The following is a 15,000-nucleotide window of genomic DNA, read 5'->3' as shown; positions in this document are numbered from 1 at the left end:
CACGAGAACATCGGCGGCAGCAGCGGGCACCGAAACGCATGTCAAAACCCATAAAAATGCAATCTGGATTCAATTAACTGAAAATTCATAAACCTCAAAATTCAATAACCCGTCAAACTTACGGATGCCATTAACAAATATGAATTTCAAAAGTACATGAAAGAAAACACTATGTGTCCTGGGAGCAGGAAAGACAGCAAGGTTTGGGGTATATAATCTATCTAAAATAAGGCCACTGCATGAAATTTAACATCTAGGCAACTGGGAACTACATTGTAAATAGCCAGCGTCCAGCTGGCTATGTTCCTATGGTACTATGTTCCCCGTAGAAACAGGCTTGGACACAGAAAGCATTAAAGAAAAAAGCTGGACTACATACGATGAGAATAAAAAAGAAAAATAAAGAAATAAACAGTAGTGAAAAATGGATTTCAACAAGATCCTTAAGAATAATTTTCCAAGGAAAACTACCTCAAAGAGTAGTAACTGGGCACATATCTTTCCAAGTTCAGCAGTATACCTTCCTAATTCCCAAGTGTTACAAATGTCAAAGATATGCTCACGGCACAATGACATGTAAATTTGGCGGCTTTAACCACGCTTTCAGAGAAACCAATAATGAATCATACTGTTTTTACTGCAAGGAAAACCATGCACCGACTGACATAGCATTCAATTTCACAAAATAGCACAATAAATAAATAAAAACATAACCTAGAAGTTGAAACCATTAACAACTGAAGAACAGAAACAACAAACTGATAACGCAATAATAGAAACACTGAGAAATGACATGCAAGTAGAGAATAGTTCACAAATACAAACAGTAAAAACAAAACACAATTTACTCTTCAAAATACAAGATTAACATATGCACAAACATTAAACCAAGAGCAGATTCTAACTCTCGGCCAGAGCACCCCATAAAACAAAAAAAAAAAAAAAAAAGAAAAAACACAGAAGACATTAGTCACCAAAAACACGGTCACTAGCAATACCAATACAAAACACACAGTAGTAGAAATGAAAATGATTTTCATGGATTTTCTCTGCAATAAATTATATAAAATAATAGCAAACATGATGAATGACATGAATTAAGAAAGAACAATAATCTCAATAATTTCAGATGCACTGATAAACATAGATCCTCTGATCAAAGCCTTAAAGGAATAATATAATCCTATGGAACACAAGATCAGTATTAAACAAAGCCATGGTATAATAGCAATATGCGAAACTTGGATAAAACACCAAGATAAGTTTAAGATCCCAAATTATGAAATAAGTGATGGGGTGTAAGATTTATAGCAGAGTGGTACTACAAGTTGGAGAGTACAGACAGCCACCCCCTACCCCAAGATCTGTATGGCTAGAAGCGACAGAGCCTCAATAAAGAATGGATGCAATCATGGAATTTATTACTTTCCCTTTCCTTACACTGGAACCTTAAACATGGTGCAGTGACTCCAGAATGCTGAACCGACGCTTATCAACATGTATGACAAGAGCCACCTGTAGAAGCAGCAGGAGAGGCCGAAAGCGTGCAAGTATCAGACTCGAAGAAATGCCGACAGGAGTCGGCGAGGGAGACACGGTACCGCCACCATGGAGGCCACAGCCAGGAACCACGGAAGTTCGGCTATCCTCGGTGGGAACCCTGTGACAAGGCAGCAACAAAGTGACACAATAATGCTCGAATGCATCGAGAAGCTATCATTCCAGATAGTGCAAGGGAGCAAACGCCAACATGACAACCAGTGTCTTCCATAACTCCTAGCCAGGCCTGACTATATATGACGGCAACGGAGATCCATGTGTGGACCCGTAGTGTGCAAGACTTCAAGAAGCACACTACAGCCGCTTTTGGTAGAGTATGAAAGTCCAACCGTTTGGAGTTTTGCTGACGACGTTTTTGCTCGACATAAACGCTGACCGACTGCTGAATGCACTGCCAAGCATAAGGCGAATTGGGGAAAAACTAACACCTCATTTCACATAGTATCAACAATAGTATAACAGCACAAGTGACTGCTCAAGATTTGTCAAGAGCCTTTTTCATTATATCTCTTCTCTGTTTCTCTTTCTGTTTATCTATCTATCTCTCTCTCTCTCTCTACCTTTCTCTTCTCTGTCTTCCTCCCATTCTCCACACATATCTATCTATCTCTCTCTCTCTACCTTTCTCTTCTCTCTCTTCCTCCCCTCCGCTCTCAGTCTCTCTCTCTCTCTCTGAATATATATACAATATATATATATATATATATATATATATATATATATATATATATAATACAATATGTATATACAATATTTATAAATGTATATGTACATATATATTTCTCCCGCCTCTCTCTTTTTCACCTCTCTCTTTTCTCTTCTCTCTCTCTCTCACACATACATCCACCCAGCCCTCTCTCTGCATGTGTCTCTCTCAATATGTTTCTCAAGAGATTTGATAACCATATTCAATATGCTCCTTTTTCATGGAAATAAAAACAGCACATTTCTTTTTAACTATACAGATGAGCATAATTTGGTCAGTGCTTATTTTTTCTGTTGCCAATATGGTGTTTTCGAAAAAAAAATTGTATTGGTTTTCATTCTCGCTATGGAATAGAGAGCTCTTACCCTGGTAATGTCATTCACACGCATCGTCCAATTACAATAACGACTCTCTCTCTCTCTCTCTCTCTCTCTCTCTCTCTCTCTCTCTCTCTCTCTCTCTCTCTCTCTCTCTCTCTCTCTCTCTCTCTCTCTCTCGCCTTTGTCTGAACATATTCATTTAACCTAATTCACTCTAGAAGATTTCTCTTACAAGTCACAGTGTTCATTAGTATGAAAGCCATATTAGATGCTCAAACTTTACATGCAGACACGCTATATTGACCATATGCAAAAACGAACGAATGAATTGAGAGACCGTTTGTTGAAGAGGAAAACTTTCCATTTATTTCCAGTGACTATGACCAGAAGGTCGGAGTTTAAACAATGACGTAAAATAGTACAACGCGATGTCGAAACCTGAACGCCTCTCCCAAGCATTGAAAAACATTCAACGCTTTGATACTTTTCATGTTCTAACAAAGGCGACTCACTGAACATTGTACTCTGCAAAAGTAACTCCATCAACCAACATTACACAATGGGAAATGCAAATGTTGATTAACATTCGCCGACTTTAGTAGTACAAGGAAAGTACGAACGCGTTCGATATCAGTTGGGAGAGACGCTCAGGGTTTCAGCATTGCGTTGTGCTTTTTTACGTTATCGTTTTAACTCCGAACTTCCAGCCTGAAATTCGTCACTAGAAGCCCACCCTCATGTCTATTGTACAGAAAAGCCTGGTTGTGCTTATATTTGCCTATAGTAATGCACTGAATAAATTTCAAGATCATTCTGTATCGAGATATCAAAGAACCATGAACATTTTTCTCGTTTGGAATAGAATCATTGGGAATATTTGGAAACTTTTCCTTTCAAACGCAAAGTATCTTTCTTTGATTTTGTATATCGCAAATAGTGTGTCTAAGAAGTTTGAACATGTAATATGGCTTTAAAGCAATGAATATCATTAATTTTAAGAGAAGTCTTGTAAAATTAATTAAGTTAAAATATAAGAAATCGAGAAAAAAAAACTAAATATGCCATTACTGTAATTGGACGATGAGTGTAAATGGTATTATCAAGGTAAGAAGCCTCCTCCATAGTGAGAATAAAAACCAATACAGTTTTATGAATACACCTTGGCAATACAAAAAAATAGTGCTGACCGATTTATGTATTTTATGCTCCTTGTGGTCACTGAACATGTTTTGTCTTTATTTCCATACAAAAGAGCATATTTAATAAGGTTTCAACACTCGTGACACCCAAAGGCTAAGGGATCAGAGGATGTATGAAAGAGAAGAGAGAGTGAGAGTGGGAGGGAACACAGAAAGAAGGTGGAGGAGGAGAGAGAGGACGACACAGACAGATGGAGAAAGATAAATAAAATGAGTCTCTGGACGAGTCTCGAGTGGTCGCTCATGCTGCTTTGTTCGATAGTTTTTTTTTCCGTAATTTACTCTGTGCCTCATAATGGACTTGGCAGCCAATCAGCATTTATAACCTGTAATGACCTCGTCAGCCAAACTCCAAACACGGACTTTCGTACTCTACCAAACACGGTTATAGGTGCTTGTGGTATGGAAGATCACTAAAACAAATCGAAACATCATCAATTTATTGTCACTTCCGGATATTTTAGTCAATTCCAAAAAAGGAATCAAGATAAAGAAAAAAAAAAGAAAACTGGGCCAAATGAAAGAAAACGTGGAGACGATTAAAGGCATTATATCCGCAATTCAGCTCCTTGTCTATGCAGTCTATGAACCCAGCTTAGGATTCTACTAGCCTTTCCAATGGACGGATTAACCAGCCGTCGGACAGACACCTCCGGTCGAGGTCGAAATCCAGTCAAGGTATTCTGAAGAGAAGGAAACAGAACCATTTGTTAGTATTTCCCGTAAAATGCCCTACTTACCACGAACGATTATTCATTAGAGACAAAGTATCAGAGGTAAAAGACCTCGTCATTTATAATGGAGTCATGTTCTAAGCTTTTAGCGCCTTATTGAAAACTGCTTGCCAGTTCCAAAAGTAACTGCTGAACACTAACGTGTAACTCTGGCGTAGACTCCGGGCCTTTCAGGTCGAGCACAGCCATAACCCCACGACACAACTCCCACCAGCTTCCACTTGCCGTTTTCTTCCACTACCATTGGTCCTCCAGAGTCTCCCTGTAACATTCACATACATTGTGTAGAATATATCGAAAGGATTGTCATGTATCAAAATACACAAGTTTCTATTTAAAAAGCAAGAATTATGAACGAACATACCTGACAGGAGTCCTTGCCTCCCTCAGAAATGCCTGCGCAGATCATGTTGTCAGTAATGCTTCCACCGTACTTATTATTGCATTCGGTGTTAGTCATGGTGGGCACTGTTACTTCGAACAAGGTGCCGGATGTGGATCCTCCTGTTAAATAAATTGAATGTATATTTGCAAATGAATCCTTATTTTTGTTCTACTCACATAATTAAAGTAAAGTTGAAACAGAAATCAGTACTAACCCTCCTGTTGAGCTCCCCATCCTGTGATTGTGGCATCCACATTATTATACATTTCACCAGCTGTTGGAAGGCACACAGGGGCGATTTTGTTGTCAGATGGGAACTGTATTTCTGTGGTGAGTCTGATGAGGGCAATGTCGTTGTCCAGTGTATTAGAATTATAGGACGGATGACTCACAATCTGTTGAAAAGGATGTGTATTCATTTGTTTATTTCACTTGTTTGACAGTTGGTTATTCTTGAAAATATAGGCCTGTTAAAATATTTACAAATCGATTCATTTTTTACAATGTCTCTGATGAACTGAGGACATTTCACTTACTTCAGCAATCTGCTTCCACTGAGAATTGGCATCGCTTGATGAGTACAGGTTGTGGTCTCCCACCAACACATAATCCGAGGTGCTCATGCTGCAAATATAATCATTTGGTTTATGCATTTCAGAGAATTTATTTATCTGTTTATTTATTTATTTATTCATTTATTTATTAATAGCTACTTACACAGCTGCACAGTGAGCTGCAGTGACCACCCATTGGCTGGAGATGATAGAACCACCACAGAAGTGATAGTATCCATTGCCGTTGACGAGAGAAACCATCCACGGATATTCGTTAACTTCTGTCTCAACTCCACCAACAATGCGGTTGGCACGATTCACTTGTCCACATCCAGCTGTGGATGCACAAGTGATTGTCTTTACATAAAAAAACACTCAAAACCGGTTTTGTAAAGTAAGTGATATTTTGAAAATGGAATACTTAACACTTAATTTTTTTTCCATCCAAGTTACATCAGTCAACTTGGGTTTTCTGCTAATTCATCAACACGCAAGACTATGTTCACATTTGCAACAAATGCCTCTGTAGATTTTCTATCAAGTAGTATGGTATTTTGTAGATTAATATAGACATTATTTTTACATACGGCAGTCAGAATCGGGAGCAGAAGTAGGAGCAGGCGTCGGGGCATTAGTAGGAGCAGGTGCGTTCCCATCGACACAAACACCGGTTGTAGAGTCAGAAATCCATTGCAAATATTCTGATGAAAAACAAGTTATCATTACTTAATTGCATGCACAAGGGATAATAAAAATGTATCAAAATAGTATTAACAAACAGGCTAAACTTGATTGGTACAGTTTTCCTTCTTGGAAAGCATGAGTTGTGTATCTTTCACATGTAGGACCTTTGCAATACCCACTTCCATATCACGGGACAGAGTTGGGTTATAGAACTGCATAAACTGATATAATAGCTAGCTACGATTTACTCACGTGTAACTCTGGCGTAGACTCCGGGCCTTTCAGGTCGAGCACAGCCATAACCCCATGACACAACTCCCACCAGTTTCCACTTGCCGTTTTCTTCCACCACCATTGGTCCTCCAGAGTCTCCCTGTAACATTCACATATATTGTGTCAAATATATCGAAAGAAATGCCATGCATAAAGATAAAACTAGTAGTATTTATATCCTAAAGAAATTAAGAACAAACATACCTGACAGGAGTCCTTGCCTCCCTCAGGAATGCCTGCGCAGATCATGTTGTCAGTGATGCTTCCTCCATACTTGTTATTGCATTCAGTGTTAGTCATGGTGGGCACTGTTACCTCGAACAAGGTGCCGGATGTGGATCCTCCTGTTGAATACATTGTATGAGCCAATGCAGTCGTTATTTTTTTTTTTTTTCTATACCATTAAACATTTCAGAAATTAAAAAAAAAAAAAAGACATCGCAAATATCAGTACCCACCCTCCTGTTGAGCTCCCCATCCTGTGATTGTAGCATCCACATTATTATACATTTCACCAGCTGTTGGAAGGCACACAGGGGCGATTTTGTTGTCAGATGGGAACTGTATTTCTGTGGTAAGTCTGATGAGAGCAATGTCGTTGTCCAATGTATTAGAATCATAGGACGGATGACTCACAATCTGTTCGAAAGAATACGTATTACAATTATTTTTTTCTCATTTGTTTCCTTAATATACTTTTTATATATACATAGATCTAGAAAAATATTTACAAATTAATTCAATGTTTTTGTTCTATGATGAAGTGAGGACGTTCCACTTACTTCAGCAATCTGCATCCACTGAGAATTGGCATCGCTTGATGAGTACAGATTGTGGTCTCCCACCAACACATAATCCGAGGTGCTCATGCTGCAAAAATAATATTAAATGAATAATGCATGTGACAGTAAGATTTTTTTATTAATATTATTATTACCATTAAATGCTACTTACACAGCTGCACAGTGAGCTGCAGTGACCACCCATTGGCTGGAGATGATAGAACCGCCACAGAAGTGATAGTATCCATTACCGTTCACAAGAGAAACCATCCACGGATATTCGTTCACCTCTGTCTCTACTCCACCAACAATACGGTTGGCACGGTTCACTTGTCCACATCCAGCTGTGGAAATACAAGTGATTGTCTTTATAACAAACACACAAAACTAGTTTCATAGAAGATAAGACATCATGAAAATAGAACACTGGACACTTCAAAAAGTGTCTGTTCACCAACTTCCTTAGTGTCTAATGGGATTTCTGCTAAACCATCAACGCCGAAGACTGATATGTTATTCGCATTTTTTTTTTCTTTTTCTTTTTGTAGTATGGTATTTTGTTGATTAATACAGATTTCCCTATCTACATACGGCAGTCAGAATCGGGAGCAGAAGTTGGAGCAGGCGTGGGTGCAGGAGTAGGAGCAGGCGTCGGGGCATTAGTAGGAGCAGGTGTGTTTCCATCAACACAGACACCAGTTGTAGAGTCAGAAATCCATTGTAAATATTCTGAAAAAAAAAGTCATTATTTCACTATATGTACAAGGAACGACGAAACATTTCAAAATATTACTAGCAAGAACAAAATTCTCACATTTTTTTCATATATGGTTGACAGACTAATTATAGAAAAAAAATATATTGCATACAATGTTTTCATTCATGAATATATCCCTAGACATACATCAAAAATCCTTTGATAGAGAGATTCTAGCTTGGCTTAATTAACCCTTGTCTAAGCACAGACTTTGTTTAAATTAGTGGCTTTCTGCTTCTTTGGTACCAGATAACTATCATTCATGACGTAAGAGCAACGTCATCAATATCTCATGAGAAATGCAAGGATTGAATGGCTAACCACAGTTTACTCACGTGTAACTCTGGCGTAGACTCCGGGCCTTTCAGGTCGAGCACAGCCATAACCCCACGACACAACTCCCACCAGTTTCCACTTGCCGTTTTCTTCCACCACCATTGGTCCTCCAGAGTCTCCCTGTAACATTCATATATTTTGTGTCAAATATATCGAAAGAAATGCCATGCATAAGATAAAACTAGTAGTATTTATATCCTAAAGAAATTAAGGACAAACATACCTGACAGGAGTCCTTGCCTCCCTCAGGAATGCCTGCGCAGATCATGTTGTCAGTGATGCTTCCTCCATACTTGTTATTGCATTCAGTGTTAGTCATGGTGGGCACTGTTACCTCGAACAAGGTGCCGGATGTGGATCCTCCTGTTGAATACATTGTATGAGCCAATGCAGGCGTTATTTTTTTTTTTTTATTTTTTTTATACCATTCAGCATTTCAGAAATAAAAAAAAAAACATCGCAAATATGAAATATCAGTACCCACCCTCCTGTTGAGCTCCCCATCCTGTGATTGTAGCATCCACATTATTATACATTTCACCAGCTGTTGGAAGGCACACAGGGGCGATTTTGTTGTCAGATGGGAACTGTATTTCTGTGGTAAGTCTGATGAGGGCAATGTCGTTGTCCAATGTATTAGAATCATAGGACGGATGACTCACAATCTGTTCGAAAAAATACGTATTACGATTTTTTTTTTTCTGATTTGTTTCCTTAATTTACTTTTTTATATATACATAGATCTAGAAAAATATTTACAAATTGATTCAATGTTTTTGTTCTATGATGAAGTGAGGACATTCCACTTACTTCAGCAATCTGCATCCACTGAGAATTGGCATCGCTTGATGAGTACAGATTGTGGTCTCCCACCAACACATAATCCGAGGTGCTCATGCTGCAAAAATAATATTAAATGAATAATGCATGTGACAGTAAGATTTTTTTATTAATATTATTATTACCATTAAATGCTACTTACACAGCTGCACAGTGAGCTGCAGTGACCACCCATTGGCTGGAGATGATAGAACCGCCACAGAAGTGATAGTATCCATTGCCGTTCACAAGAGAAACCATCCACGGATATTCGTTCACCTCTGTCTCTACTCCACCAACAATGCGGTTGGCACGGTTCACTTGTCCGCATCCAGCTGTGGATGCACAAATAATTGCCTTTATAACAGAAACACGCAAAACCAATTTAATAGAAGATAAGAATTTTTGACACTTCAAAAGATGTCAACTTATTTATTATTTATTGGGTTTTCTGCTAGTTTAACAATGCTGAAGACTAATATGTCATTTGCATTTGTAAGGAATGTTTTATGTGTATATATATATATATGTGTGTGTGTGTGTGTGTGTGTGTTTTAGCAGTATGGTATTTTGCAGATTAATACATATTTTCTTATTTTTACGTACGGCAGTCAGAACTGGGAGCAGAAGTAGGAGCAGGCGTCGGAGCATTGGTAGGAGCAGGCGTCGGGGCATTAGTAGGAGCAGGTGTGTTTCCATCAACACAGACACCGGTTGTAGAGTCAGAAATCCATTGCAAATATTCTGATGAAAAACAAGTGATAATCATTTGATTATACGTACGAGGAATGATGAAAAATATATCAAAATATTACTAACAAGAAATCAAATTCTCATTCTTTTCATATATGGTCTACAGACAAATTATAGAAACAGACAAAAAATATTGTATGGCTTTCATTCAGGAATACATATGCATGCGTTTATGACCACAACCCCAGATATATATATCAAAGATCACAATCAGCACGGATGGCAAGAATAAATGTCATTCCCACTGTAATATAAGTTAATTTATTGTACTTGCATATAGATGGCTCTATAAGTGCTTATTCACCAAGGAGCCAGTTATTGCTCCTCCCCATCTCACCTGTTTACCCTTTTCCTTCATTTTTGGAATGTTTTTGTATTATTTCATTGTCTTTAATGTTACCAAGATTTTAATAACATTTTAATTATCATAATATCAATAAAAAACAGTATCGATATTAGTAGCATTAGAAAGAAACACATTTTCCTGCACTTTTAAGGACTGGGGAAATTAGGAGCGATCACTAGGGCCTACTGATAGACTCCTTGTTGGCTGAGCATATATGGAGTATATACTTCTGGGTTAATAGAGTGATTCCATCTTTGCTTAACTGACTTTGATTGAATTTGAAGGCACAGTTAAATTCCTATAAAATAAGTTTTTTATAACTTTGACTTTTTGCTCATAATGAAAGAGAAACGACATCGATGGCATCGCAAAATATCAGTCATAAACAGGTAATGTACTAGTGTAGCTTACAGGTAAAACTTGAGTAATATAGTTTTCCTTCTTGGAAAGCTTCAGTGTGTTTTTCACAATTACGACCTTTAATATACCTACACCCATATCACATGACAGAGATGGGTTATTGAACTGCATGAATTGATTCATTAGCTAACTGCAATTTACTCACGTGTAACTCTTGCATAGACTCCGGGCCTTTCAGGTCGAGCACAGCCATAACCCCATGACACAACTCCCACCAGTTTCCACTTGCCGTTTTCTTCCACCACCATTGGTCCTCCAGAGTCTCCCTGTAATATTCACATATATTGTGTCAAATATATCGAAAGAAATGTCATGCATAAAGATAAAACAAGTACTATATATATCCTAAAGAAATTAAGGACAAACATACCTGACAGGAGTCCTTGCCTCCCTCAGGAATGCCTGCGCAGATCATGTTGTCAGTGATGCTTCCTCCATACTTGTTATTGCATTCGGTGTTAGTCATGGTGGGCACTGTTACCTCGAACAAGGTGCCGGATGTGGACCCTCCTGTAAAATGTATTGTATGAGTCAATGCAGGCAGATATATATATATATATATATATATATATATATATATATATATATATATATATATATATATATATATATAACATAATACAATAGATATATATCGCGAATATCAGTACCCACCCTCCTGTTGTGCTCCCCATCCTGTGATTGTGGCATTCACATCATTATACATTTCACCAGCTGTTGGAAGGCACACAGGGGCGATTTTGTTGTCAGATGGGAACTGTATTTCTGTGGTAAGTCTGATGAGGGCAATGTCGTTGTCCAGTGTATTAGAATCATAGGACGGATGACTCACAATCTGTTCGAAATGATGCATATTATAATTTTTATATCACTTCTTTTGGTACTTGTTGACTTTTGCATATTTATTTTGGTACTTGTTGACTTTTGCATATATATGTCTAGAAAAATATTTATATATCGATTAACGGTTTTTATTTTATGATGAAGTGAGGACATTTCACTTACTTCAGCAATCTGCATCCACTGAGAATTGGCATCGCTTGATGAGTACAGGTTGTGGTCTCCCACCAACACATAATCCGAGGTGCTCATGCTGCAAAATCAATATTCAATGAAAAATGCATGTAACAGTCAGTTTTATTATTATTATTATTATTATTATTAAGAGCTACTTACACAGCTGCACAGTGAGCTGCAGTGACGACCCATTGGCTGGAGATGATAGAACCGCCACAGAAATGATAGTATCCATTGCCGTTGACAAGAGAAACCATCCAGGGATATTCGTTCACCTCTGTCTCTACTCCACCAACAATGCGGTTGGCACGGTTCACTTGTCCACATCCAGCTGTGGATATACAAATGATTCTTTATAAAAAGCAACACACAAAACCAATATCGCAGAAGAAAATATAACTTGAAAATGGTTTACTGGGCACTTCAAAATTTGTCTGTCCATCAACTTCTTCAGTGTCTAATAGTTTTCTGCTAGTTCATCAACGCTGAAGACATATGTCGTTTGCATTTTTAAGGAATGCCTACGTGTAAATGTATTTCTATTTGAATTTTCAAATAATAATAATATTACGGTACTTTATAGTTTAATACAGATTTTATCTTTACGTACGGCAGTCAGAATTGGGTGCAGATGTAGGGGCAGGCGTAGGTGCAGGAGTAGGAGCAGGCGTGGGTGCAGGAGTAGGAGCAGGCGTCGGGGCATTAGTTGGAGCAGGTGCGTTCCCATCGACACAGACACCGGTTGTAGAGTCAGAAATCCATTGCAAATATTCTGATGAAAAACAATTGATCATTATTTGATTATACATACAAGGAAGGACGAAAAATATATTAAAATATTCCTAGCAAGAAATCAAATTCTCACTTTCTTTTCATATATGGTACACAGACTAATTATAGAGAGATAAAAATTATTGTATGTAAGGCTTTCGTTCATGAATAAGAATGCATGTGTTTATGACTATAACCTTAGACATACATCAAAGATCTTTTAACAGAGTGATTCCATCTTTGCCTAACTGACCCTTCACCAAGAGCAGACTATGTTTAAATTTGAAGGCACAGTTTATCCATATACACTGTTTTTATTACTAATTATGATTGATCTTCTGCTTCTGTGATACCACAGAATTATCATTCATGACATAAGAGTAACAACATAGATGGCATCACAAAATGTCAGTCATAAACAGCCAACATGCTACAGAATTCCTTACAGGCAAAACTTGAGTGGTCGTTTTCCTTCCTGAAAAGCTTCAGTTGTGTATCTTTCACATGTAGGACCTTTGACATACCTTGTTACATATCTCATGAGGGAGTTTTTATTGAACTGCATGGATCTAATAGCTAACCACAATTTACTCACTTGTAACTCTGGCGTAGACTCCGGGCTTTTCAGGGCGAGCACAGCCATAACCCCACGATACAACTCCCACCAGCTTCCACTTGCCATTTTCTTCCACCACCATTGGTCCTCCAGAGTCTCCCTGTTACATTCACATATATTATGTAGAATATATCGAAAGGAATGCTATGCATGCCGATAAAACAAGTAGTACCTCTATATTAAAGAAAGGGAGAATAAACATACTTGACAGGAGTCCTTGCCACCCTCAGGAATGCCTGCGCAGATCATGTTGTCAGTAATGCTTCCTCCATACTTGTTGTTGCATTCGGTGTTAGGCATGGTGGGCACTGTTACCTCGAACAAGGTTCCGGATGTGGATCCTCCTGTTAAATACATTGTATGAGTCAGTGCATGCGGATTCTTGTTTGTTTGTTTTTCTATGATGACAAAACGAACATAAAAAATTTACCGCGAATATCGGTACCCACCCTCCTGTTGAGCTCCCCATCCTGTGATTGTGGCATCCACATTATCGTACATTTCACCAGCTGTTGGAAGGCACACAGGGGCGATTTTGTTGTCAGATGGGAACTGTATTTCTGTTGTGAGTCTGATGAGGGCAATGTCGTTGTCCAATGTATTAGAATCATAGGACGGATGACTCACAATCTGTTCAAAAGGATGCGTATTACAGTAACTCATTTAATTCATTTGGTAATTGTTTGCTTTTGTAAATATAGATCTAGAAAAAATATATTCACAAATCGTTTCACTTTTTTACAGTGCTCTGTAATGAAGTGAGGACATTCCACTTACTTCGGCAATCTGCATCCACTGAGAATTGGCATCGCTTGATGAGTACAGGTTGTGGTCTCCCACCAACACATAATCCGAGGTGCTCATGCTGCAAAAATAATATTAAATGAAACAGGCATGTGGCAATAACAGTTTTATTATTATTAATATTATTATTATTATTAAGAGCTACTTACACAGCTGCACAGTGAGCTGCAGTGACCACCCATTGGCTGGAGATGATAGAACCGCCACAGAAGTGATAGTATCCATTGCCGTTCACAAGAGAAACCATCCACGGATATTCGTTCACTTCTGTCTCTACTCCACCAACAATGCGGTTGGCACGGTTCACTTGGCCACATCCAGCTACAGAGAAGACAATTCTGTTATATTGTGGATTGTGAAGCTCATGAATTCTTAGCTCTGGCATATATATATATGTTCAATTGTTATCAGAGCAAGAGCTAGGTTTACTATTAACATTTTTACAAAGGAAGTTATAACAATCTCTGTTCTAACCACTCAGAAAGGATATATACATACTGCATTCTGAAGTTGGCTGAGGGTCTACAGTTGTTGTTTGGGAGTCTGGCACTGTACAGGATATGCAAAAGGAGGTCATTATGTGGAATTGGAGATGTGCACATGAATCCATATTTCAAGACTTTTATATTCCTCAGTTACTGGAAATATGAATTTTACCTGAAGCTCTGACAGAGCAGGAAAATCCTGTATTAGATTTCTTCTTGTTTGTTTTGAACAAAACGGTAACTCTCCTAGATTTATCAGAAACGCTCAGAGAACCCTTGGCACCGCAGTATCTGCAAGACGCACAGTGAAATAGTGGTCAGTCTGCAAAATAGCTCTTCCCTCTAGAATATGCAGTTAATAGAAACATATAATGCTGTGTCTATGTGGTGCTATTTACTTTTGTTTAAAACCAGAGGAATCCTTGACCCGGAAGAAATCCTTTCTGCATTTGGTCGACTGTTGCAGATTGAAATCGTCACACTGGATGCTCAACGTTGAATCGACAGAAGTCTGGGAAAATAGTGTTTTAGATTAACTCAAGCAGATTCTTAAATCAAAACTGCTGTATTTCTTATATCTATGAATATGCACATTGTTAGAGAAAAAATATTTATGTATATCGCATAGTTGAAATGAAGGTTAATTAATATTGCAGGGGAAGTCAATATTAAATTCTCA

At 38.1% G+C, this 15,000-nt stretch overlaps 1 protein-coding gene across 5 annotated transcripts in view; it reads right to left on the bottom strand.

Moving 5' to 3' along the window:
• LOC119599427 (transmembrane protease serine 9-like) overlaps positions 1-15,000 on the bottom strand; it is a 71,127-nt gene that overhangs the window by 10,576 nt on the left and 45,551 nt on the right. For 3 of the 5 annotated variants that reach the window (XM_037949195.1, XM_037949194.1, XM_037949198.1), the window contains exons 5-27: positions 14,720-14,832; positions 14,494-14,612; positions 14,335-14,385; positions 13,986-14,157; positions 13,810-13,897; positions 13,482-13,662; positions 13,237-13,376; positions 13,012-13,132; positions 12,256-12,417; positions 11,805-11,976; positions 11,634-11,721; positions 11,283-11,463; positions 10,999-11,138; positions 10,774-10,894; positions 9,716-9,853; positions 9,273-9,444; positions 9,101-9,188; positions 8,775-8,955; positions 8,514-8,653; positions 8,290-8,410; positions 7,789-7,926; positions 7,370-7,541; positions 7,198-7,285 (exon numbers count right to left, since the gene is read on the bottom strand). In XM_037949195.1, coding sequence (XP_037805123.1) covers positions 7,198-7,285; positions 7,370-7,541; positions 7,789-7,926; positions 8,290-8,410; positions 8,514-8,653; positions 8,775-8,955; positions 9,101-9,188; positions 9,273-9,444; positions 9,716-9,853; positions 10,774-10,894; positions 10,999-11,138; positions 11,283-11,463; positions 11,634-11,721; positions 11,805-11,976; positions 12,256-12,417; positions 13,012-13,132; positions 13,237-13,376; positions 13,482-13,662; positions 13,810-13,897; positions 13,986-14,157; positions 14,335-14,385; positions 14,494-14,612; positions 14,720-14,832 — 3,087 coding nt within the window. Of the gene's footprint in view, positions 1-4,211; positions 4,469-4,660; positions 4,782-4,883; positions 5,024-5,118; positions 5,300-5,440; positions 5,529-5,621; positions 5,794-6,045; positions 6,160-6,394; positions 6,516-6,619; positions 6,760-6,873; positions 7,055-7,197; positions 7,286-7,369; positions 7,542-7,788; positions 7,927-8,289; positions 8,411-8,513; positions 8,654-8,774; positions 8,956-9,100; positions 9,189-9,272; positions 9,445-9,715; positions 9,854-10,773; positions 10,895-10,998; positions 11,139-11,282; positions 11,464-11,633; positions 11,722-11,804; positions 11,977-12,255; positions 12,418-13,011; positions 13,133-13,236; positions 13,377-13,481; positions 13,663-13,809; positions 13,898-13,985; positions 14,158-14,334; positions 14,386-14,493; positions 14,613-14,719; positions 14,833-15,000 lie in introns of those variants that run through there. The other 2 variants (XM_037949197.1, XM_037949196.1) reach the window with 2 other exon arrangements.

The sequence above is a fragment of the Penaeus monodon genome, chromosome 42 (assembly GCF_015228065.2).
Source record: "Penaeus monodon isolate SGIC_2016 chromosome 42, NSTDA_Pmon_1, whole genome shotgun sequence".
Classification (NCBI taxonomy): domain Eukaryota; kingdom Metazoa; phylum Arthropoda; class Malacostraca; order Decapoda; family Penaeidae; genus Penaeus; species Penaeus monodon.
Note: the sequence above shows the minus strand (reverse complement) of the source record. Positions and strands in the feature narration are given on the sequence as shown.